Source organism: Prinia subflava, chromosome 1 (genome assembly GCF_021018805.1).
Source record: "Prinia subflava isolate CZ2003 ecotype Zambia chromosome 1, Cam_Psub_1.2, whole genome shotgun sequence".
Taxonomy (NCBI): Eukaryota; Metazoa; Chordata; class Aves; order Passeriformes; family Cisticolidae; genus Prinia; species Prinia subflava.
This window is the reverse complement of record NC_086247.1, coordinates 136,809,933-136,836,308: the sequence shown is the minus strand read 5'-3', so window position 1 is coordinate 136,836,308 and position 26,376 is coordinate 136,809,933. Positions and strand designations below refer to the sequence as shown.

The 26,376-nt window shown below is 37.8% G+C and overlaps 1 protein-coding gene across 2 annotated transcripts in view; it reads left to right on the top strand.

The window, feature by feature from the left end:
- ARHGAP21 (Rho GTPase activating protein 21) overlaps positions 1–26,376 on the top strand; it is a 113,698-nt gene that overhangs the window by 38,432 nt on the left and 48,890 nt on the right. For both annotated transcript variants that reach the window (XM_063413821.1, XM_063413830.1), the window contains 3 exons: positions 8,257–8,439; positions 14,348–14,372; positions 25,386–25,478. In XM_063413821.1, coding sequence (XP_063269891.1) covers positions 8,257–8,439; positions 14,348–14,372; positions 25,386–25,478 — 301 coding nt within the window. The remainder of the gene's footprint in view (positions 1–8,256; positions 8,440–14,347; positions 14,373–25,385; positions 25,479–26,376) is intronic.

Genomic DNA, 26,376 nt, shown 5'->3' with positions numbered 1-26,376 from the left:
CTGCTTTCCTTCAAGCAAGTATGTCTAGCTAGACTCAGTTTGGAGAACCACTGGGGGTGTTACTGTTTTTAATCCAGAGCAAAGTAAACTGAAAATTTTTCACTTGACCAGACACTTGGAGGGGACATTTTTGAGATCATCCTTGCTGTAGATAGCCTTCAGCTTTGCTTTTTAGGGCTTGTGGAGTAGTGATGAGACTGACACGAGCATCAACTGCTTTACAGAACTGCCTTTCATTAACAGTAGAGTGCAGTAAGGCAAGTTTGAGCTGTGTAATAACATGCACACATGGAGGTTTTTACTGTCTGTTTTCTGTGTATGCCTGGACCTTTATGAGAACTGAAATCCTTTATCTTGAAAATACAGTTTCTCCTTTGAATGACTGTTTACTATGATGCTAGTAGTACAGAAGTAAACAGAAAGTACACAGAAACATGTATCCCTCTGTCCTGCTTCCGAGCCCAAGCCAGCTCTGCAGCCTGCATGGTGCTTGACAGAATTTTGTTTCCTTCCCTGTGCCTCCCAGCCATCTGCCATGCTGGCACAGATGCTTTGGTTTTGAAAGGTCGCAGATTTCCCACTTACTTCATACACTGGGAGTAGTCAGGTATTGCCATCTTAGTTGCCTTTGTCCTTACCTGGTTTTGGTTAGAGGATATGATTTATGTATTTTATTGAATTATTTGGTCCTGAGATGCACTTCAAAGTTTGGTGTCCTCACTAACCTCTGCTGCAGGCAGGTGGCTGCTGCCTTTGTTATTGAACGATATCAGTTTCTATTCCATCTGGATGAGATTCACAGTCCTAAAAGACAGGTAGGTTTGCTTCCAGGATTATGTCCTAACACATGCTTGAATTCAGTTTGGTTAGCCCACCAAAAAGGACCCAGGCTTAGTGCCATAATGGTGTGATAAGAGGTGAGCTCCTGTGAGGGACACACCTAGACCTGTGGTCACTCCATCATCAACTGATGCTCACATCTTTATTGCCTTCCTTTGCTCTGAATTGTCTCATTGTGGGTCTCTGCAAGACCCATGAGGGGGCTTAGAGAGGGAGAGCTGCTCTTGGACAGAGGGAGACTACCTTGCTGTTGCTGGTGGCTGCTTGAGTCCCACCTCCAACCCAGGTGAGCAGCAAACAGGAGGAATTGCATTGCCCGTCTTCCCCTTAGTCTTACTGTGACCACTGATAATCTGTTCCTGTTTTTCTGTTTAATACTGAACCATTAATTGTAGTAAAAGTCTCCACTTGCAGTCATAAAGGATTTGCATCTTGTTCTAGTGGTAGTTGAATTCTTCAGTTTGTTTGCCTCTATTACCCTTTCCAGTTAGCGCATCCCATTCAGCTGTAATACAAGGGGAGTGTTAGTGTTGGGGTGTCTCAGCAAATATCCTGTTCTTCATGAATGCATTACACTTGCCTGATAAGAGATGAAGGGGGGACCCTGGTGATTCTGAGTGCTGATGCTTTCTCTGAGTTTGGGAGATGAAGTCTTCCTCTGGAAACTCTTGTGGTTTTCCTTCCCTCTCTCTCCCCCCCCCACCCCCCCTACTTCACAAAGAACAGTAGCATGAAAGAGGATCTGTGCCCCCAGATCCAAAACCAGACAGCAGTGACCCCAGAGTGAGGGCCCTGACTAGCTTTATCTGTCTCTATTAGTGCTATCTACTGATGGTTTTATGTGTGTGGACTCAGGCTGTATTTATCTCCACATCGTCTTGTGGTGAGTGTGGTTCTGTAGCTGTTTGATCTTTAGAGCTTTGAGGGTTTTACATCTGCATTTCCAGTTTCAGGTGCTTCATGACAAAGCAGCCTCCTCTTGGTAACTACTGAAAACAGAGTCAGCAGTTACAAGCACTGAGCAACCAAGTCCTTCCTGCAGCTTTCTGAAATACATAGCACTGAAGTGGCAGGATGGAGACAGATACCTTCTGTCTCGAGCTCTGAGGGTCTTGCTACCAGTCAGAGATCCCTGTGGTCCACTGTGCAGAGGAATCCTTAGACATGTTCTGGGGTAGGAAACAGTTCTGTGCTTCAGTAGATCACTGTCTCAAACTGTCTGATTTTTTTTTGTTTGGGGAGCACTCTTACAGTGTCACTCTGTAAATGAAAGCTTTCTCAGTGGAGTGGACTAATTCACTGCTGTGTATCAGCACATAGTAAATGTCAGCAATCACATAAATATATGGTTGATACTGTTAGGTCGAGTGTATTGTGCTGTGAATCTGTACTGCATTTTAATTGTATGTTGAGAGTTCAGCTTATTAGATAGAGGGAAACTTTTTTTAACTCACAGTGATTTATTTCTACTTGGCAAAGTTCACTTTGAGAGGCATTGATTACATTCAGCCATGCCCAAGTTTGTATTTCTAAAAGGTAGACAAGAAAAAGGATGTACTTTTGGATTGAAGTAGACAGACCATGTAAGTAGGAACAGTTAATTATTATTATTAATCTGCCATCAGGTTTAAATCTATACATAAATTAAACATTATTAATTTTTTTAAACCTTGTTGCTTGTTTAGTGTGATGGGTGTCACTGGAGTAGCATGCAAAAGTGAATGCTCCAGTTTGACACTAAAAATACTGAAACATTTGGGATATTTGTTAATTAACTGTGCACACTAATTTTGATGTTAGTAAAGATGAGACAACTTTGGTATTATGCATGCAGTGCTGCATGCATCTTTGGAATTCAGCTGAGAATTTTTTTAACAAGTCTAGCATGTACAACTGTTAAATATTCAATTGGTGTTTTTCTCAGGTTTTTTTCTTCTTTTTTTGCCTCTCTTGCTTTCTGCAAATTCTAGATGCCTTTTTTTATGGTGTCAATTACCATCCACAATCTTACATTGAGGATTTTTATAGATTTCCTCACCAATTTGGCAGACTGATTTCTGACCATCTATGTGGGTTTGGAGAATATGGTTGATTACACTCTATAGCCACCTTTCAAGGCCATAAAATGATGAAACACTTCTTTGAGGGAAGGGCACTGTCAGTAAATAAACTGACAGGTTATATTTCCTGCCTGAATTTCTGTCTCTGTCAACATCTTGTGCAGTGAGGGCAAGATTACAAATTTTAGTAAACATAAAAGTCAGTCAGAAGTTTGGACAAGTGGATATTGGACACAGAGGCCTAAACTGATTTGGGCTTGGGGTTTTCTGTGTTCCAGTTTTCCTGCTAGTCTCTTTGCAATGATTTTTTTCAGTAAGAAATAATTATATTTCCTGAGGCTATAAGTGATTTGAGAAGAAGGCTATGTTCTGAATACCTGGAAGATGGAATTACTTAAAGTGTCACCTTTTGTATCAATAATTACTTTTCTTCAGCTGGGAATAACTTCTGTATAAGATGCTGTTTGTGCATTCCAGTTTGATATAAAGACACTTTAGAAATTCCCTCACTATGTCTTCACACTGTTTCAGTACATGATCATGGTATTTAGCTTTATAAATGTGAAATTCATTTCCTTTGAACTTTTTGTTTTTTAGTTTGAGAACTGAAAGAAAAAGACTCAATTTACACCTTGTGTGAGTGATCCTGCTTCTCAGGTGCTACTTAAATGAAATTCTGTCTGTCTTTGTGTGCTGGATATGCTTTCCTATGCTGCAAATGAGATGGAGATACTGTATCTCAGAAAAGGTTGTATAATCTTTTATATGGCTGCCTTATAGGCAGGTTTTTTCCTACACCTTCTGTAGTCTTAGCCAGAAAAGACCTTGTAATTTTTTTTGTTAGCTTTTTAAAGAGTGTATTTCATTGTCACATTAAAACGAGGCCAGACTGTTCTAGAAAAATCTTTCACTCTGCAATAGCAGATATTTAACAGAGCAGTTAGCTAAGTGAGAGAAATATTCCTGTTTTCAAGTGAGTCCAGCTATTATTAGAGCATTTGGAATATCCTGTCAGTGTCTCTTACGGATTATTAAGTATGTTTTTTTTCCTCTGGCTAATGTCAGTAGTTACTGAAAAGCCCTAAAAATCGTGTGATGGCTGTTGAATCTGTAAAATTGGGTAACATCAGCTCATTTTCTGTTCAGCACATATCTATCTAGCTGAACTGCTATATCAGGTATCACTGTTCTTGGTAGACTAAAATTTCAGCTAAGAGTTGAACATTTGCTAAGTGCAGCTGAAGCAGGTGCTGCTTAGCACAGGCAGTCTCCATGTTGGGACTGAGGTGCTGATAGGTGAGTCTCCTGCACGGCCTGGTGGTGGGAGAGGTTGGTTGGTTGGTTGGTTTGGGAATTGGTTTTGTTTGTTTGTTTTAGCTTTGTTTTTAAATACAGATGTAGGCTCTGAAAGATGTAGCATGGGAAACCCTGACATCTACAATGAGACTTTTATATACATAATTTATTTGTGAAGCATACTGTATGGTAAAAACCACATAAACTGAAACAGTTTAAAAAGATAGCAAATCTGGATGCCAGTCCCATGCCCCTTTTCTTTAGAAATAATTTTGAATTTGGGTACTGAACACAAAGATAGAAATTGATTGCTCATACCAACTTTAAAAGGGTTTGAATGATTTTTCCAGAATAGATAGTACAACATAACAATCATTTGTTGTGTTCACAATTTTTTACCGATGAAGACAGTGTTCAGAACTTAGACCATACCTGTGTATCTGTTTAGATATTCAAGACGACTGTTCTTTATTTATAGCTTCAGTTGCCTACAACTGTCATGTGAGGATTTTTAGCTTGTACAGTACAGGTCTGTAAATGGATGAGAAGGTTAAAAATTAGAGGGGCTTTAGGGAGTATGCAGGCTGGACATGTTATCTTTTTTAGTTGTTATTTTAGACTGATATAATAGGAAACTATTGCTTTGAGACTTACTTTTAATTGGAAATAATATTATTTACAAACAATGCTACTTATTGATTTTACATAATTTCTTACTCCATGTTACGCTGCCAGTGATTCATGTAGTTTTTTTTATAGCGCCATCTGATTTTTCATGGATGTTTTCATTGCTCAGAAAGAAGGGTTAAATACAATATTAAAAACAAAGTATGCATTTTACAGTGCACTAAAGCATCTGTTGTGTGTCCTTGCAATTGCATAGAACAGGAAATGATGCTTTGAGATACTTTGTGCAGAAACCTTGTATGAAAAATTCCCCAGGGAAATGGCACTTGAATCGTTTTTAGTAGCCTGTGATTCTTTAGTTCTTGAACTTGATTGTATGCATTCTGACTTCGATTTTGAGGATTGAGTATAGAGAAATAAACATACAGATCTTCAGTGAGGACTATGGCACAATAATCTTTGGTTTATTAGACCTTACATGAAAATGATGCATTAATTTTTCATCTCTTGTAATGCAAATGACTCTACCCAAAAGACAGATTCCATTATGGATATGAGATACTTACGTACTTGTAACTTGATATTTGATTTGCAAGGAAAACTGTGTAGGAGGTTTGCCTTCAGTAGTGTGTACTTGCCTGTGCTAAACATCATCTGTTTCTTGCTTGGTGTCTTGCATCCTTGTTTTGTTTATGGTTTTGAGAACTTTTATTGTTCCCTTTTAAAGTTTTTCTGGCAAGGGATAGTCTGGTGTGTGTGCTGTGGTTGGAAGTGTCACAGGGTTACTCAACAGATGTTGACTCTCTTTATAAATCTGATTCTTGCTTGTTCATAGTGGTGGCTGAAAGTTGCTGTTACTGAATGTCTCACATTTATTACCGATACTGGCTTTTTCTGTTACCCTGTTGGCAGACCTTGCAAGCCAAGGTTGGCATGAAGTTCACCTTTCCCTTTTGGTGTGCTCTTTCAAGAAATAATTATTTGACTGTGGGTTTGTGAGTAACTTTTAGTTCAGTAACTTGTGAATGTTAAAAGTTTACATGAAATTCCAAGGAAGTTAGAGGTCCTCTTGATGCATCGAAATGCTGAAACTCCTGTTTCTAAAAGCTAGTGAAGTCCTCTGTATGGCTGTATTTTGAACAGAGGTTTTTGTACTTCTGTATGTAAATTATAGTCACCAGTTGTTACTAAAACTACCTTTTGGCTAAATAAGGAGGTTTTTGTTAGAAAAAAGATGGAAGTATATTGAAGACTGAGATTTTTTTGCAGTGCTACATTTAAGCTTGCTGTTTACCTATTTCTAACTGGGTATTTGCTTATGAAAATTTTTCAGTATCTGTGGTTGTTGGATTATTTGAAACTTTGCATCATGCATTGTGTATAAAAACCTTAGAGGAGAAACAAAAGATTTCAAGGGAATATTAAATAGATGGGTTGCTGTGAGTCACTTGATGGAGGAAATCACTGTCATTTTTTAGAGGCCAGTGATTTTTTTTTTACTAGGAGCTATTTCTTTTGCCAGTTTACTAGGATCAAAATGTTCTTACTGGCTCCAGTTTCTGCTTGTGTCCTGAGATTGAAAGCCTGAAAAGCGACATTTATTTGTGCAAAACTGATAAAATGCTGGTGTTCAGAAGCTGAACAGAGTGGTTAGAAGCACCTCAATAACAAACTCCATCCTTAGGCTAAAGGATTATGCAAATTTTGCCCTAATCTTTGCATTGTTTGAACTTTAAACTCAAGCCTCTCATCTTGGCAGTTCCGCAGCGCTCACTAATTTTTTGTTCATTAGTCATCTAATTGTGGAGTCTTCTTGGTTTCACACTAACACTTTAAAACATGAGTGAAGATGATAGATGAGGGCAGACTAGGCTGAGATAGAGTCCTTGATATTTATAACTGTTCTTTTCAAAATCTGCTGTTAATTCTTCCAGGCTGTTTGGAAGAGCAGGCTGTCAGGATGGATTCTCTGTATTTTCTTGTTCCTGAAGCAGCTCCATTGCTTGGCTTGGCTGCAGTGTCCATTTGTATGGTTTTTTTCTTGCTGAAAACAGGGTGGTTGGAGGTAGGGAGGCTGGTCTTTGGAGCACTTGCTGGTATTTGCTGGTTCTCCATGTCGGACATAAGCAAGATGTGGGTTTCTGAGGACAAACTGTAGCATCTGTGGGCAAATGTGTCGTGTTTTACATACCTGAAAGCAAAATGTTGTTCTGGTGGATTAACTCTCACCAAGGAGCGGCAATATTTTCTTTGTAGTAGTATGTGTTGCTCTCGTGGTTAGAGTGGAAACCCTCTGTCCTCTCTGTAGATGTTGGTGGGAGCTGGCTGAGCCCACCTTGCCAACTAGCACTGCAGTTTGAGATTCTAGCTCTAAGACTGAAGCAAATGAGATTATTTTGGAGTAAGACAGGGAGAAAACCAAGCAGTAAACTCTGACACGGATCAGCCAGTTGCTGAGCCACAGCAGCAGAGCTACTGGAGGACAAGAAGACTATTATTTCTGTTTGAATACCCTTTGAATAGGCTATAGGCTCTGGTATCTAAATTTGTTTCACGCATCGTTGAACTAGAATCTTTAGAGGAGGGTCATAGGATTTCGAATGCTTTCTTTGTGTCTCCTGCCTTTGAATGCTGGTGTGGCACTTACTTTGAAAGTTGAAATGGAAGATTTTATACAAGGCTGAGAAAGTAAATATTCTAATATATTGCTTGAGTCATAGGTATATAAAATTACCCATAAGAAAAAAAAACTAGCCAAGACTTCTTGTTTCTGGAAGAGAGGAAGGATTACAGTTCCTTGGAGTAAAAGGAAAAGAGACTTTTTAACTTTTGTGTTTACAGTTTGCATACGGAAATGTTCAGAAAAGATAGCTGAGGGTGGAAAAAGCAAAGGTGAAGTCATAGGTATGACTAGAGGAAAATGTCTTACTGGAGAAGTCTAACCAATTGCACGTTCTGTTTTACTTGTATTAAGTGAAGAGGTACTAGTCAAGAAAATCATCCCTGAATTGTGTGGGAAGGACAACTTTGTTCTGTATTTGTGTATGTGAGATATGTACAGCCAGAAATGGGGTCCCAGAAGTCACATATTTATCTCTAGATAGAAGGCAGATAAAACATGCAAGCTGTATGCATTTCTTGTGGTTCCTTCAAGTCTTTCATTATTGAATGTCTATTTTAATATCTAACCTCATTTAAAATTTAAGTTAATTATGTTATTCTGTGTGCAGTATGACCAGAGGTGCAATGGTGTAAGGGGTGCTGCTTTAGTGTACACTTTTGAAAATACTAGTGGTCATTAAGTTACTTTGATTGGGGGGAAGAAATTCTATCTTCAAGTATACAGAAATGTCTAGGAATTCTTTCTCTTGTGTTCTTTTTATTTTTCAGTGATCCAAATTAAAAGTTCTCTGCATATCTTTTTCTATTTTAGACATCAAAAAATAAAGATGGAAAAGAGCAGAGTGAAGCTATATCACCATCGGAGGAGGAAGAAACTTTCTCTTGGCCTGGTCCTAAAACTGTCGTGCTAAGGAGGACATCTCAGGGTTTTGGCTTCACCTTAAGACACTTCATAGTTTACCCTCCGGAATCTGCAGTTCAGTTCTCTTTTAAAGTAAGTGGAATTAATAATGTAGCACTTCATATAAAGCCTTGTACCCTTTAGAGTCAAAAATCCAGCTTACTTGAAAATAAGTGTTTATAGATCTATCTTACACAGATGGAAGATCCCTTGTAAGGTGAGTGGGCTCATGGCATTGTTTAATTGCTGTTTGCTGATCTGTCCCAGTAAAATGGCATTGACCGAGTATGTCAGTCAGTTAAAAATACTTGTATCATGGGTGAGAACAGTGGTCATTGCAGAACTGGAAAGTATTTCTCTGTACACATTCTTCTTTTATCCAAAGCCAGTGTCATTCATTAGTCTGTACCTCTCCTAAGTGCAGATTTAAAGGGTATGATGTTTGGGTTTCGCGTTTGTTGTCCCCTCCCCACCTGAAATTTGTCACACCATCACATTTAGAGATGGAGAAGAATGTTTGCCTCAGTTTCAGACTGAGTATGCTAAACTCAGTGTACATTAGAAAGATAGTGTTTCTCTGTTATATTCTTTCTGCTGAAAAGAGGATCTGCAGTGCTCTGTTAGTCAAGAGATGAATATATACATGATATATATAGGACTACATGAAAAGAAACCTTTCTTAAAGTATTCTAGTTTTTTATTTAAAACAAGACTGTCTGAATGTTAAGTAGCTAATTGGTCTAGCTTGCTCAAAGCATGTGCATGTTCTCTTTTGTGACTGAAGCTTTTGAAATTTGCTGTAGTACGGGATGTTGAGAAAAAGTCCATTTAATAATGAGAGGAATTTGAAAATTGTGAGAGTGTGTTTCCTAGTGAGTTCAAATGATAGTTGCTCATTTTAAAGGCATCAAGTGTAATAGTTTTCATGAGCCATGCTGCCCTTCAGTTTTGCTTTTACTTTTCCAGTTAGGCAGAAGCAGAAATTCTTACCAAGCTGGGGAATAGATGTTGAAGCTTTCTGGAAAGAGCATGAAGTTAATTGAGTCATGTATCTCTGCAGGTGTCTTTCAGTAAAGTTGTCTGTCTTTGCCTGCCCTTGGTGGCTATAAGATTTCTTTTGAAGTAGAAAAAGCTTTGCAGAAGAAAGTTGGCACATTTTTCCAGTTTACTGCAGCTATTCAGCCTTCACTTGAGTGTCCAAATTTTTTCCTTGACAAGGTGTGACTGAGGTTACATGGAAGTGAAACTGTTAGCAGTATTACTGGTCATTGAGGGCAGGTAATAGCAGTGTCTGTTTGAATTCAGTGTGAAACAGAGGAAGGAGTGTGGGGAAGCCTTAGGTTTGAGCAGAGTAAATGACATGCACTTGGTAGCATCTCTAAACAAGAGCCCCTATTTGTGCTGAGGGTGAAAATAAACAGCATGAATAGGATTAGGTTCCTTAATTAAGAAGTGACTGGATATGTTCTGGAAAAAAGCCATCACTAGATGTCTCTGAGGGAGTCAATATGTTTTTCACATGCAAAAGGAGACAGGCACAATTGAAGAGCATTATAAAAAAGAAATGTCAGTCCTTCCTCTCTCATTCATATCTCATGGTTTCTGAGAGACCCAACCAGTAGTGAACCCAACCCCTGTAAATCTCACCACTTTGTCTTGAAGCTTTTTTAACTCCTCCTTTTTCTGCAAGAGCGATCTTCATGCCTTCTGAATTTTTTTCTGTTTCTTCATTGACATGTTAGAATCTGGTTAATTCATTCCTGTTTCTGTCTAATTTTGAAAAGGAAATAAGGAGATGATTGGATACTGTAACACCTTTATTCATGAATTCAGTTACATATAAAGATGGTAAGGTTCATTTGGACAGAGTCGTTATCCTGAATGGTTATATTAATTAACCTGAATGGTTATGTTCTCTTTTCTTCCTTTGGATGTCCATGAAGTAAAGCAAAAAAAAAAAAAAAAGAACAGATCTTCCAAATTACTACTTAATGGTCTTCATAAGGTGGCTTTTGTAGAAATATATGTACCTAAGTTATGGTATGAAGGAATGAAATTTACCTATTGTCAGCCTCATCCTAATATGAGACAAATCTCATTTCTCAGCTGTTCAATAGGATCTTTGACCAGATAAGGTTACCAGCTAATTACAGTCTTTCTCATTGATTGTAAGCTCAAATAGCATTCCTCTCTCTTTCCTCATTGATCCAAATTAGAAGTGCCTCAGAAATCATAGATGTTTCATTTTGCACTCCTCGGAGGGAGTATAATAACCATGAATATGATTTGTTTTTCTGACTGTTTTTTTCTGCCTTGTCTCTCCTTCACACCTGAGGATGCAGTCACTGCTTTGTAAAACAGAGATCACAGCTGGATGTTGAAGATGCCCTTGACATAACAGCTGCAGTCACTCAGCCCTTGACCTGTTTCTCAGAGCTGCAGCCCTTTTTTATCACAAGTGTCAATGTGTGATGCTGGTGCTTTCCCTCTAGATCAGTGCAGAAGTCTCTATTGTTTTCCATAGGATAAAAAGCATTCTAGCTCCTTTAATTTTATTGGCTTTTAATTCCTCCCTGCCTCCCCCAAGGTAAGCTTGCCCTATGATCTCTTAAATTTTACTACAAATCAACATAAACTAGTAAATATCTAAACATCCAATATCTAAAATATCTAAATACCTAAAAGTGCTTTCCTTTGAGCAATCTTTCCACATTCTTTGTAGATATATGTTTTGATTTTTTAAATACCTACTATAGGTTCCAATTCAGAAATACTGGTGAAAATGTCTTAATTCAAAGTTCTGCTCCTGTTGCTTGTCTTCTGCATGTTTGAAAAAGCTGTTAATGGGTCAGGTGGAATCCTCTGGGAAGATGATGACATGATTCTTCACAAGGGGGAACAGTGGCATCTCTAGGACATAGAGCATAATATTCCTAAGGAGTGATAAGGATCACACCACAGCTGCATATTCCGTGAGAACTGGAAGATAAACTTTCTGTATGCTGGAGGATGCTGCAGCTTGGAGAGTCACTGAGGTGAATTTTCTTGGAAGTGAAGAGCTGCACACCAGAGGATGTATTGAGTGGAGAGGAATGGGCAGTACTTTATAAAATGTATAATAACCTGTTCACTGCCTAGGTATGTTCGAGGTGTTGAGCTTTTAAATTCTGAGAAGTTCGGCCTTCTAGTTGTTAGTCTAATAAAACCTTTGTTCAGTTGGAAAGCTCTTTTGTTTATTGTCCTGAAGAACTCGCTCTGAGGAAAGAGATGTAGGCAGATCTACCTCCAAGACCTGTCTGACTGCTCTGAGTCCCTAAACACACTTGTCTTGATACATGAACTCCTAGTAGTACTTCAGTACTTCAGGTGATTTTTTTTTTTGACATCCTTTCCCCATGTGAAAATGATTGGTTATGATCAATTCAGGGAAGTATCTCTGCATATTTTAAAATGGAATGCTAGTATGTTGTATTTAAATTATTTATATATTTAAATATTTATAATAAAAATATATAGATAATATATATTATTATTTAGCATTCCATCTGTATGTAGTAGGGCAGGTCTAGGTCAAATTCAGGGTATTTTCCTAAGTTCTACTATCTTTTCATGGTTTCTGCATAGAACAGCTATTGAAGTACAAATCAAGGATCCCTTTCTCATTGTAATTTGCCTTAATTAACTAACTTATAAACACTGTGATAGGTTATGGAGAAAACTGTTGTCTGGTCAGTCTTTGGGAGAGACAGCCCTGTGTGAAAGGTGACCTTGGAAACTGAGGATGTGGTTTGACACATTTCTTTTGGGCAGAAGTACTTGACTGTGCTGTGGGGACACACACCAAACTGGGAATAGCTGCACGTTTAGGAATACCCCATTTATGCATTGTGCTTGCTTCCCGTGCCTCCTTTCCCCTAAGAAAGTGAATAAGGAATGTGTGGAAGATTTCTTAAACTGGCATTTCAAAAAGCAAATGTTGCATAATGCCTTTAACATCAAGTACCTATTAGAATTTGTTAAATACACACTATTTTTGCGTGTGATATTTGTTCTCCCAAGTTCATTTGTCCGAGAAGCAAGTGATAAAATCTTCTCTTCAGGTATGGAGAAGAAGTATATTTCATATACTGACATCTTGCCACGTAAGGGGTGACCGTAGGAGGGAAAGCTGGTTTCCAAACACTTGTGTTATAAAACATGCATTCCATTTTTCAAAGCCTGATCTCATTGGCTTGATACCATGAAAAACTGATGTTTTGCAGCTGTCTTTGGTAACAGAACTTTGCATGATCAGTGACAAAACTGACAAAACCCACGGCAGTATTTCATAAATTATGGCATTTCCACCTTAGCTACATTTTCTCTTCAAAAATGTTTGTTATATATCATCAAACCAAGTAACCTCCCATACATGTAACCCAGATTTTTCAGACTATGAGTTCTAATATTTCAAGTTCTAAAGATGTTTTTTCACTTGACAGATAGGCCACAACTCAAAACATGCAGAAGTTACCCGTGTCTAATTCTGAGCTGCTGATTGTAGTTCAAAACCAACTGACTTACAGGGCTTCAAGAGCTAGTAGTCATGGTACTTCCCTTCTAGTGTGCCATTTTTACCAAAGTATAGAGCAGACAGGACTGTCTAGTGTAAAGATACACTGTTTGGGCAGCAATGACAATTATCATAGCTTTTTAAAAGGAGAATATATATGCTAGATTTTTGTTAACTCAGTATTTTGGGTTTGTGGAAGTTACTTTATTCTTTATTTCTTTGTTCCTTATAGTTATCTTTCTGTAATATCGTTCAAAGATCCAGCAGAACTTCTGTATGCCTTGTAAGAAATTTATTGCTGCTAGGACAGATTTGTATCTTCCTCACTATTTTACAGTGTTCATATTTAGGTCTTATTTCCTTTATTTCTTTGAGTCTTTCTCTCTTGAATGGATTGCTCTGGTCAGTGTGTAGTTGCTTTGAGCTTATTTAATTTTGAAAAAGTGATTTTCCTTTAAATACAAAATACCTGAAAATTTTGAGTTAATCCATCTAATAGTAGGAGGAAATATCCAGGTGAAAGTTACTTCTGTGGTTATTTCCTTGCTCCTTTCGTTCAGGATAAAGCTGTTCTAATTAGCTGCGGTGAATAGTTAGAAATATTTTTCAAATACTATGTAAGAAATATTCTTCAAATACTATGTATTAGTCTCAGAATTTGTATTTGTTTAAGTATTTATTACTCTATGAAGGTTACAGTTTAGAAAGTAAGCTGGTATCTCCATAGTTAGATAATTCTGCTTCTTAAATGGTAGAACTTCGTAGACAAGGATAAACATGATCTTCATACCAAAATAATCACAAGAAAGTAACATAAGTTATACATATATATATATACATATATATATTAGTTTAAGCATGCCATTTCCTCCCATTACTTTCCAGTTATGTGATTTTTTGGGGCCAGTGAGCAGAAGGAGACTCTTCCACGTTGTTACTAAATAGTGTTTGAGGTACATATTTTCCCCTAGTAGTAGTAGTACTGAAAGCAAAACGAACTTGGTTCAAATTTCAGGAAGCATATTCACACGTGGCTTACAAAACAACTTGTATCTCTTGCATATGTAGCTTTGAGTGATGAGATGATTAAAATGTAACCTTTGTTGCCTGCCTTTCAGGGTGAAAAGTGCTTGCAATGACACACAGTGCAGTATGAGGCTCCATGGTAGTGTTTCATGGGGTTTGGTACATTTGCTTTAACATAATCCTGTTTATGTTGTTTCCGTGGGAACGTTTCATAGGGTTATGCTTAAAATAACTATTACTCTACATACTCAGAATAAAAGCCTTAATTGAGTAGTTTAAATTGAGTAGTTGTGGAGAATGTAGGAAGTATCAAAATATAGAGTTAACCTTACCAGTTCACTTCAAGTCTTTGAACCTTAGAGATGCCTATGCATTTTTTTCCATTTATTGAGTTTTTAATATGCACTCTTTCTTCCTCTTTAGGATGAAGAGAATGGGAATAGACAAGGTATGTCTTTGTTTTTACTCTCTTATAGATCCAGTATATTGAATGCTTCAGCTGTGTAATAGACTTGAATTGCTACCTAAGAGCTTGAAATGTAAAATGACTTCAGTGTGAGCATCAAGCTCATTGATCAGTCACTTAATTCTAGGTTATGCCACGCAGTTCCCCTCCATTTTAAAAGCTTTCTTCCTCTCACATTGCCTTTGTCTGCTTTCTTTCTTAATTTACACATGAACTTAACCTTTTATAAATTTATGTTAAGTCTCCATCCCAGTTAACTGAAATTTCTCTTTGGTATTTAGCTATTTTCTCATCCATGCTTCCTTTTGCCGGTACCTCACTGTTCCCTTACAAGAGTGACAAACATGTTGATTTAAGGAAGCTGTTTTTGGGTTGGGAGCCCAGTCCCACGTTGTTTCCCCAGTCTGTCCTGCTGGAGAGGTGCAGGGGGCAGTGGGCTGTGAGCACTGTGGGTGTCCTGTGCAGGCTCCCCTGGTGCTCTGCCTGCCTGCCAGGGGCAGTGGGGCTGAGCGCTGCTGCTGGGCTGGTTCTCATTGCAGCACGGCAGGAGACCTGCTCCGGTGTACCTTTGAGTACCTGCTTTAGCTGGAAGACAATATATCTGACCTCTGTTTCCATTTACTTTGTGTAGCTGGGATATATTAGAGGCATTCTGGGAAATACGAATTTATTTGAACCTTCTTGATTTTCTCTTGGAAGCAGATGGACACATCTATTTCATCCTCCTAGTTTTACTCAGCTATCATCACCTGCATGTTAAACAGTGAAAAGCTGATCTCTTCATACCTCTTATCACTCCCTGGACTTGAAGCATCCTTCATCTGTTTTGACATACAAAGAGAAAAGGCAGATTACTTTTAAAAGGGAAGGGAGTTGATCTTCTGTGCCAGACCAGTATGGAAGACACCGCTTCCGGTCTAGAGAAAAAAGTTCTGTGGTGTTCTTGTTCTCACAGGGATGTGATGCAGGTCTGTTCATGTAAACTCTTACCTGTTTTTCAGTAGAGAAGCAGCAGTGAACAAATACTTGGTTCACCATGAGACCTGTGAAGGTGGAAACAAGATGACTTTCTGGAAATTTTTCTGTAGCTTGTAAACCCATGAATCATTAGCTCAGCTATGGCTTATTTGTAGCATCATAGTATGTTGTGTGCCTTGATGTACAGACCAGGGGGCACAAATGCCCTGAAAGTTAACAGCATTCTCATGAAGGAGAGAAGGTTGGATTTGTCTCCCTAGAAAGAGAAGAAACAACCGTGAGGCAGAGGATGTAGATGTCAGTAAAACTTAACCTGCCAATTTTGTATATTAAACCTTTAAAAACAGCAAGATGGGACCAAGTGTGTTGAACACTTCTCTCCAGCATTTGACATGACCTTTGGAGGCATAGAGGGGATGAAAGTGTCTTTATTTACGTTGCTGCAGGTTGTTCTGTTCCCAAATAAGAGGAGTAGGCAGCCTGTGAGGAGAAGATGAGGAAAATGCAGGTCTTATTTTGCCTGTTCGCAAAGCGATGTTTGTTCAGCAGCAGGCAGGGCCGCAGTTCGTGCCCTGTTGTCCCGGGCATCGCCGGACGCTCCGCGGCCGAACGCGGAGCCGGAGACACCTGGTGGCGGCTCCCGGCATTGCAGCCAGACGGGGAAAAGCGGCCTCTGTGAAGCCGAAATGAACTGAAAACAGCCTGTTAAGAAACACTTTTCTTTTGAAGTTTGTGCATGATAATTCACCTGATTCACTTGTTCTTTCCTCTCTGAAAGACTAATTTAAGAAGATCCAGGTATTTCGTTTTTGTGAAGCAATGTGTGCCAGTGCAGAAGTGTCTTTTTCGTATCAGTTTTCAGTGCAAATTTATAATTATCTGCCCTTTATGCTTTGATCTTGTCATAGCTTAAGTTTACCTGTTAAAAATGAGGGGTTTGTATCGAATTCAGCATTTATGTATTTGATTAGGTGAGTGTGGATAAAAGCATCTCTGTTGCTATTACCTTTCATTGAGAGCATTTGAATATTTTTCCAAAGTATCAGAGCACCTAATTAAGTCTGAAGTGCAGAAGATAAAAGCACATACCCTGTTTGATGTATTCTAACAGTGAAAGAAATATTTTTATATATTTTAGGTTCTGGTATAGAATTCTAGTATATTGTTAGATCAAGCTCCTGGCTTGCATTAATCTTCCTTTTAGTGAGTAGTAAAATTTTAAAGTGTTTATAATGGAAGGTAATGCAAATTGTCTAGGAGACTTCTTGACTAGGAATGACACCAGAGGGAGATGTTGGCCCAAAAGCAAGATTGGGTTGTCAGGCAAAGGAGTTAGGATGCTGTGACCAGGAGATACCTCATGGTCAACAGCAGGGACAGAAGGGGACTACCTCGACTTGCATGCTCCTGAACAGGAGAGAGCCTACAGGACAACTTCTGGGAGCTCCCATGCCTTTTTCAGGAGCTGGCAGGAGCCCCTGGACACACACACAGAGGGGTGGTGGGATATCTCCCAGGAGAGGCCAGGGTGCTGCAGTGGATCAGCAGAGGCACTTTGGGAAGAACAGGTTGGGAGATGATGGGGGTCGAGTTTCCTTTGTGGCCTAGTTGTGAGAACAGCAGGAAAGCATGGAGCTCTGATTTGGGATGGATGGGGAGCTGGCTTAGAGCCTGTGGTCAGGATTTGTGGGCAGTGTTTTGGTGGGTGTCTGCTGCTGCCCTCTCATGGAAGAAGTAGCCAAGGCTTTCTACAGACGAGTGGTGGAGGCTTCACATATCCACCTGCTGCTTCGTGTGGGAGACTTTAGCACCCTGTTATCTGCTGGAAGGGCACCACAACAGATTGACCCTAAACATTTTGTAGTCATTATTTTAAGTTTTTTGGTTCTTTTACTACTGTCTCTGCTCCAGCTTGTTGATCTTAAGCTAAGTCATTGACATGCTTCTCTAACCAGGTGCATTTTATCAGAAGATGCAGATTTTCCATAGTGTATTCTTTGGTCACTGATTGGCAACTTTTGTCAGCTTCTACTGATTTCCAAAGAATCTGTTATACTGACCAGCCTGTATTACCTATTTCTTGGAGTTAATAACTTGGAGTATTTATTTTGTGTGTTTTGAGGATGGCTTGCCTTCAGTTTGCCATTCTTCCTATTTTTTCTGGAGTTGCCCTGTTTCAATACTCAGTTATTTATTTAAGTGGTATCTCACAGATAGAAGTGTTTCAGGAGAGCAGATTAGAAATATTTGGAGATTAAAAATTATCTATACCTATTAAAAATCTAGCATTCTTATTAAAAACTTTCACTGTCCAAACATGATGAGTGGAGCTGGAGGAAAACTTCATGCCATTTGATTGTGCATTTAGTATGAATCTATATCTTATTGTCTTTCAGACATTACTTAAAACTGCAAATGCCAGAATACAGGCTTTGTAGATATGAGGGTAGTTTCTTGTATGCTGTACTAAAACATGTTTTCCTTTAAAAACATTTGGCTTGGTGATCATGAATAAAGTGAACAGTAATAAGCAAAAATAAATATACTGGAAGAAATTTTATCTTTCAATAGAACTAAGCTATTTTGTGTCTAATCCAGTACCTGGGAATCTAGTATCATTATAATCCAGTATCTTTTTTTTTAGTATGACGTTCTTGCTTTTTGTACGTTCATCTCTATTTCTATGTAGAAATACCTATAGCAAGTAAGAGATCCTTTTCCCATAAAAATGAAAGTCAATTTAGGTATATTATTCAGTGTAAAGCATTATTAGAGAATTAGTATTAGATAATTATTAATAGAGAATTATTTCTGTAGAGACCCAGTGTGCACTTGTTAATGAGACTTAGGACATGTTTTCACTGAGAAGTCTAGAATAATTATTAAACTTTATACCAGGCTTTTTATGTTTTTAATGTGCCTAAGTATGTACAAAAGTTTCTACTCTGCAGTTGTCGAGGCTAAATACATGCAATTTATTACCTGGCCTTCTTCAGCTCAGTACAAATTTGCTTTGACAGGGTAGAACCTTTGAGGAGAGAGTGGAAAAAATGCAGGAAGAGCTTTTTTCCTGCACTTCTGCTGCTTACATAAGGCCTGAATTTTTTAGTATTTCATTTCTTTTAACAGACTGTTGATTTCTGTAATGTAGCTTGTGTTCTTCCAGGATTTAATTTAATCCCATGGTTTTTTAACATCATGGTCTATTGGCTCGGTCTGTTATGAAATAGATGTATTGTGCCTGTGATGATGGGAACAAGGTAGATAAGAACAAGAGGGTGAATGTGAAAGCAAATATTTGGAAAGGTCATAGATGGCTGGGGTGATCAGGTGTGAGGTATATTAGAGTAGAATTAGCAGTAAAAGGCAAGAGGTGTGTAACAGTAATGCTTCAGGATAGTGGGACAGTAAATGTGCTTTTTTGGATATTTTTGATCCAAGTTAATTTTTAACACCTAAATGTTGAGAATGCTAAGAGAGGGTGACTCACTTAGTTTTCCACTGAGACCAGAGCCGGATGATTCCTTGTTCACTTATAGTACATCCAGAATGTCTAGTGGATTAATCTTCCAGCTTGTCACATGGATAATGTTTCTCAATGGTTTCTGTTGAGTTCAAATCATCTTTGACTTTGAATAAAAACATGTAATTTCCAATGATTTAAGGGAGAGTCCATAAATTCACTACTATAGATTATATTTGCAATACTATAAAAATTGTATTGCTCTATGCTTATCTAAGGACTACAGTAAATCCTCTAGACTAATCATAGATTAAACTTGAAAATGTTTCATTTGAGAGAATTGAATAAAGTCATAGTAATGGCAAATAACACAATGATAAAACACAGTTTTGGAGAGTTTGTAACTTAGCTAAAACTGTGTTATATATTTTCCATAACATTGCCAACTTAATTTCTCATTTTCCCCCTGCCTTGGCATGTAGATAGGGTTGAGGTTGTATTAGTCCAATGATTTAACAGAAAAGTAAGCAAAAGAAGAAATACCATTTTGGAGTTGCCTAATCAAAATGCCAGAGGCGCTTTAAGAAATAAAAATGTATTTTTCCTGTGTTAGAGAGTTGAATGTCGAGTGTTTCTCTGCTAAATGACTCAACAGCACTGATTTACTTCTGTTCTTTCAGAGGCTCATCCTTGGCACTGTATTTCAGCCAGTGTTTTTCAGCTGAGTTGCTTTGAGCGTCACAGTGGGTGAAATAAGCTCTGGTGGGGCTGGGCTGGGACCTTTGGCCTCCTTTTCCAGAGTGGATTGCTAGTGGAGAAATGCTTACAATGTATGAAATGCAGTTTGCAGATTATAATATGCAGAATGATCTGTAGTTGGACTCCTTCAGTTAGATGTAATCCTGACAGGTTTGTGATTTATATTTAATTAAATGAAATCTCCGTTAATAAATGTAAGTTCTGCTGAACTTTCAACTATCTTTTTTGAGTAGTTTGGGAATGATTAACAGGTTTTTGATTGAGTAATCAATTTGAAGCATTTGCCTTGCTGTATCTGTTCCCCTCCCTTTGCCTGAAAGGCATCCCAAGAATCAGTGCCACTCAGCATTGTTGAACCAGTGGAGCTCAAATGCCTTGGCTATCCAAAAGCATACTTGTAGATCTTCATGCTCAAGAGGACTGGTCCTCCTCCTTGAGTCAGAGAAAGATGTGCATAAGAGCCTGTCTTAATTGATTAATCTGAGGTGTTTCATGAGGCTGGTTTTGTAAATGTAGAAGTGAAAGTCACCCATCTGCTGAGCACAGTGCTGGGAGTAAAAATGTTCTACAAAAGGTTACTTTACAAGCCTCTGTAGACTTCATTGAATCCCTGTTTTATGAGGATTTCTAAGCACAGTTCAGCTGTCCTGAGCAGAAGATTTTTTTTTTTTCTCCTGTTGAGGAAGAGGAGAAATGGCAAGTTTTTAAGCAGTGACTAGTTGGAGAGACTTTGTAAGAAAGTATGTACTATATTGTGTCCCAATACTTGTCCATTTGTATTCTGCAGGTCAAAAGAAGGGAAGAGCTCTGTCAGCAATAGCACTTTGGCATGAGATTTGTTTTTTCTTTTTTCCTTTCCTATTCAGAAGGTAAAGGTTGTCCTTTTCATAGTCTTTGTGACTCAGATATTTTAATTGGTGTTTTATGTCAAAAGGTGTATGACTGCAGAGAAATGAAGTGCTTGTTGCTATGTTGTAGTATGTTGGTAGATTTGATAGCATAACTTCTGCCATGTCATTTTGTTTTTCAGGTGAATCAAAGACCAGTACAGTAATAGTGTCTGGTCTGCAGAGAATAGTTTAAAAACTTGAGTCATGGTTACTTCATTTGATACCATATTAGTTATGTTCCTTGTAGCAGCTGTATTTCAAACTAGATTTTTAGGGGATTAAGCTAGAATTGGCACCTAGATAAAATTAATTTCTATGTCAAATTTGGGGAAGTTAGGAGAATCTTTGCTGAATATCACCCCAGATGTAAGTCAGTTTTAAGTGTTGCCTAGTCTTAATTCTACTGTTCTGTTTAAAAGTAGTAATATCTTTTTTTAATATTCCCTTTTATCGGGGAGAGGATGTTTGAATTTTACTATTTTGTAAATGTGTTGGTTGCTAGTGCAACACATTCCCCTCTGCCACTTGTGGCCTCTTAAACATTTGCCAGGAAAGCTTCCTTGCGACTTGCAATGGGAGACTTGCTTTCTGCTCTCAGACTGTGAAAGCATTACTGACTTGAAGTCTCAGCTCATAGATCCAGGTAGAATAAAGGTTAGATCGTAAATGATTTTACAATATGTATTATGAATGAAGTCTTAATTTTGCAGTCATTTGAACAAAAGTTAAAACAAGACACTAATTTTACTGTGATCTTCGTGGTTATTGTAGGTGGCATGTAGTCTCTGACTAATTTGAAGATTTGCATAGAATTATGAAAAACATACTGGCTTGGAAAAACCTTGTTGCAATATATTGGTTTTCTGTATTTGTCTTGCATTTGATTTACAGGTGTTTGTGCTTCTTCAGGCTACTTTTTCCTAACTTTGTTGTCTAGACTAAGGACCTTATTATTAAGACTCCTCTGATTCCTTATTATCCTTGTTTAAACCAATGAATTTTTGTCTTGAGCCTTCTATATACTTGGGGATTTATTTTTATTTCCTTGTTTCTGATGGTGCTGAATCTCTGAATTAAATTTCAGACACCAGTTTGCTTACTCTCAAGTTGTATTTTTGTTTGGATAACATCATGGAAGGGAGTTTGCAATGTAATTGCCCTGCAAGGAGTATTTTAGTTGTTCTGTTAGCAAAACTACACTACTGCCAAGACAAAACCTTGCCTTTGAATTTATACTGACTGATGACCATTTACTCATGCTGGAAATTTTTGTGTGCTTACCAAACTAATACAGGAAGGGACAACTTGATGGGCTTTTCATTTCCTGATCAGCTGAGTTGTGTGCTTACCAACTTCATTTGCCTTTTTCTTTTTTATTGGCCTAATGTAAGATTACATCTCTCTTCATAGCTACATTTAAGGGGGAATGAAGTACAAATGAAGTTCTTTTTACAGAAGTTGTGCTTTTCATCTTTGCTGTTTCCTTGCATGTGTGAATATGTTACTGGCAGCTCACACTTTGTTCTTTGTGTGTGCATGTCTCATTTTTCATTTGCAGTTGAAGATTTGGCAGAAATTGTTGTTTTTGCTGGTAGCCTGCAATATAATGCTCAATCACAAAGTATATTGTTTTGTTTACAAAAGTATGGAGAAGGAGGAAGGAGGCAAAATCGTGTGCAGCAATGAGCATTGGAAGAGCACATGTGTGGCTTATATGTCGTACAAACTAGAGGTCTGATGTGCTTTTACTGTTCTTTGTTGTATTACCTTGTCAGGAATTGCTGGCATGCACCAAAAAATTGGTCTTTTCAGTATTAGAAACAAAAATCATGAATTCTGATGGTATGAAGTGTGGAGTTGGAGAACTTAGTGGAAAACGTTTGACTGTGATACTCTGTTCTAGATTGTTGCAATTAGGAGGAGGGAGGCTGAAGCTGTCATTTCTAGGCAGCATCTTGCTTTTGCCTGATAATTGGGTGCAGACAGGACCACATGGAGATTTAGGCATAATTAAATCAGAGTGTTGTGAATGTTAGATTTTGAGACATGAGGTGAGTTATTAGATAATCCATTTTGCTTGAGGTTTATTTCTATGATGATTGAGTACACATCTTCAAGATTTATTCCCTTCAGCTGGTCTGAAGAAAGTACTGTTAGCTTCTCTTGTCAAAAAATACTGCTTAGCTTTGCTTGAGTTTCAAATTCAAAGTATAAATGTACGTTTTGAGGTTATAGATTCAAGGAAGTTCATTTATATGTTACAGATTAAAAAAGATTTGGTTTGTATCCAAGTATGTAGAAGATCAAGGAGAAATGAAGAGCGTGTATTTATCTACCAGAGCTTGAGAGTTCTAAGATTTCTTCTTGTTTCTACTTGTGTTTGGATTGTGCTGAATAGTAAAATGAAACTGCAAATGTAATCAACATTTTGAACCTTTCATCCTGATTTTTTTGCCCTCAAATCGATTTTTAGTGTGGTGATTGACCTTTTTTAGGAAGTAAGAATGACTGTTTAATATAGCCTCCTTCCGCAAGTAGGACGAAGAACCAAGTTTAATGTGCAATTAGCTTTCTAAATTGATTGATAAAATAGCTGTGGAAATGTGAAGTGAGTGCCCATAATGTCTCGGTGTAGCTGACAGGCAGGTCAGAAGTCAGATGTCAGGGAAGCCTACAGCCTCTAGTCTCCATAAATTGTGGCAAGTTCCCCTCTGACTCAGAAGTGGGAAGTGTGTTAAAGGAGTTCTGTGTTGCATACTGAATGGGAGTAACTTTATCTTCCTGGCCTCTTGATTTGCGTGTTCAGGTACGGACAAGGCATAAAGCAGCACTTGGATGTTAAGCAAACTAGCTGTAGGCCTCTAACATTTTTTGAAGAGTATTTTATAAAGGAAGCTGAGATGTGATAAATTAAATGTCCCATGGGAGCTCTGTTATTTTTATTTTTATTGCCACTTTTGGAAAAGTATGTGTCTTCAGTGGCAGCACTGGGAGGGATGTTTGGTGGTCCTATAAAAGGTTATATTTTAACATCATTCTTGTAAGCGGTTGAAGCAACCTTTTGTTCATGGCATCTGGGCAGATTAATCTTGGAGCTTCTCTAAACTTGCTGAAATGTTACTGGCTTTTTAAAGGACAAGATCCATCATATGTTCAGTGTCTATTTAAATCTCCAGATTAAAAATGACAGATATTAACTTTGGCTCACAAAGAGCATTTTGTATGTCTTGTAGCTGTATCCTGCTAATCAAATTTTAAGTATCTGGGGACTGAGCTGCCAGCTGGAGTTTCTTGATTTTTAATTCAGTTGCTTTATATATAGTATTTATCTGATTCTATCAAATAAACTTTTTGATTATTTGCTCCCAATCTGGAACTATTTTGAGAAGGCCATTTAGAGCCATATGAGTGAGCCATTTTGTTGAAATGTTTTGTGGTAAAATGGCAGGACACTGAGGATCTGCACAATAAAGGCATTACGCTAAAACTAGAATCTGAAAAATGTGAATTGGAGTCAGAAGATGACCTGGTTTTTTGCGGTTTATTAAAGTTTTTCAAATGAACTTTGCCCTCATAGAAACTGAAGTAAAAAAGAGGTTAAGAGGACACCTTATTTATATTCAATAAATACTACTGTGATTTATTCAACATTTTAGGTGAACATTTAAAATTGTGGAGAAAGTGCTTCCAAAAGCAGGGCCATTAGTGATAAGTCAAAGATCAGTCATTTCAGAAATGATTAGAACCTAATAACTCCAGCTTTAAGGAGTTTCTTTTATGAGCAATGCCAGTTTTAAGTAATTCCTTTATCCTTTTGTGCTGTTCCTTCTTTTTCCTGAAGTTTAAGCCCCTCTCTCTCCACCGTGCTGGGGTTTCCTGCTAAACTGGAGGACAGACCCAGCTTATTTTTGTGCCATGTCAGTTCCCTGGGCTGGCTCATCATAAAGTGGCATTTCCTTATTCTGGGAGTGTGCAACAGGGATAGGAGCTGGAGCCAGGAGTTGGAGTGCCCGAGCTTATCAAAGCCAGCTCTGGCACTCCAAGAGTGTGTGTTTAGCTGTAGAATTTCAGGTTCTGTGAGCACTGGACCATGCAGGGCCTTTATGGATGTATTTATTTATTTATTTTTCATTATTTCTGGGTTTTTTTTTTTGTGGGTGTGTTGAATATTTGGGGTTTTTTTGGGGGGGATTTGGTTTTGGTTCTTTAACTTCACTGGCATAATAATTCCATGAGTGTCAATTCTGTGTCGATTCTGTAAAATGACTTACTCCAGCTGTGTGCAAATGTAGGACAGCAGCACTGCATTTTAGCCTGCTGTATAACAGTGGAGTTTTTAGTTTGTGTTTTTGTTTGTTTTACTGTACACATACCCACCCTCCTATCTTGATTTTCAGGAGCTATGGCTACTTAAGAGATAATTACTTAGCTTTGGTGACAGCATTTAAAACCAAAAGGTACCTGTGCTTCTGGATAGAAATTGTGTATTGAGAAAGCAAGAAAGTACAGCTGTACATGGTTTCTAACTACTGTAGATTGACCTGAAGTTATGTATATACAGACATGTACAGCATGTGCAGACATATGCTGTGCATATAATTTGAATTCTGAATTTCTTTTTGAACCTTGGTAAATCTTCAAGAAAACTTTAGACTTCATCTTAGAGTTTCTGAAAAACACTGTTGGAAAATCACTTTTGTGGTCCATGAGAACTGTCAATCAATGTTACATTTTTTTCCTTCTAAGGGAAGATTTTAAAAATTTATTTTTCAATTTCCATTGCATTACTGTTTCTTTGAATATCTCTGTGAATGCAGCACGATTGCATCCCAAAATATTTTGAAAGTGAAAGCGTTGCAATGAAGTGTAATAAAATGCTATTAAGAGATCTCCTTTCTTTCTCAGGAAAACAAAGAAATAGACTGGAGCCAATGGATACCATATTTGTTAAACAAGTGAAGGAGGGTGGACCTGCTTTTGAAGCTGGGCTGTGCACAGGTACTGTTCAATAGCATGTTTATGTACATGATGTAAAATACACATGATTTAAGTTGCTACTACATAGTTCTATCTTCCATTTAAACTGTGTTCATTCCTTTAGAAACTTCTAAGTTGTCCTCCAGTGTTTTTTGCCTTGGAAGGACTGTTTTGCTTATTAAGGCATTAAAGTCTTAGTCTTTTGATTTGCTGTCTTAAAGAAAGTAATAAAATACTTGAAGAAGAGGCAAAAAAAGGAAAATAATACCTGTAAGCTATTTCTTTGGTTTGGGACAAATTGATAACCTGAAAACATTCAAATCTTTGTACATTAAATACAATTTTTCTGCTCTACCTCCTTTAAATCAAATAGGAGCAGTCCAAGTCTCTCTTCTTAAAGAATTCCGTTCAATTGCTCATTTAATCAAACTGGAGAGCAGAAAACATGGAGGCTTTTTGTGAATTGTCATGCCTTATACCTAAGTGCTGAAAAAAAGAAAAAAGCTGTATTAGAATCGAAAATTTTACAGGTGGTAAAGTTACATACATAGATGGATGCCACTATGAACGCAGGTTTCTTAAAAATTTGACAAAACTTCTGTTCTATGAGGAGCTTGTGCTTGTGTCAATGACGGGATGTTGATATATTTTTTAGAAGTTATGTGTCTCAATTTGACTGGAATAGAATAAGTTTTGTCTGTTCTTCCTAAAGAAATACAAAATTTCTAGGTTGATCAGTTTAAAAACAGTTCTAGGTCCTACTTGTACACCATAAGGGTTTTGTTGGGTTTTTTTTTAACTCCTCCTTAGATAGTTATTTAGAGAAGGGCTACTTCGACAGAATTTGATTGCTATTATATAAAGATGTTTTTGGCTTGATAAAATGCAGCATATGTTGAATTTGTACAGAGGAACCATG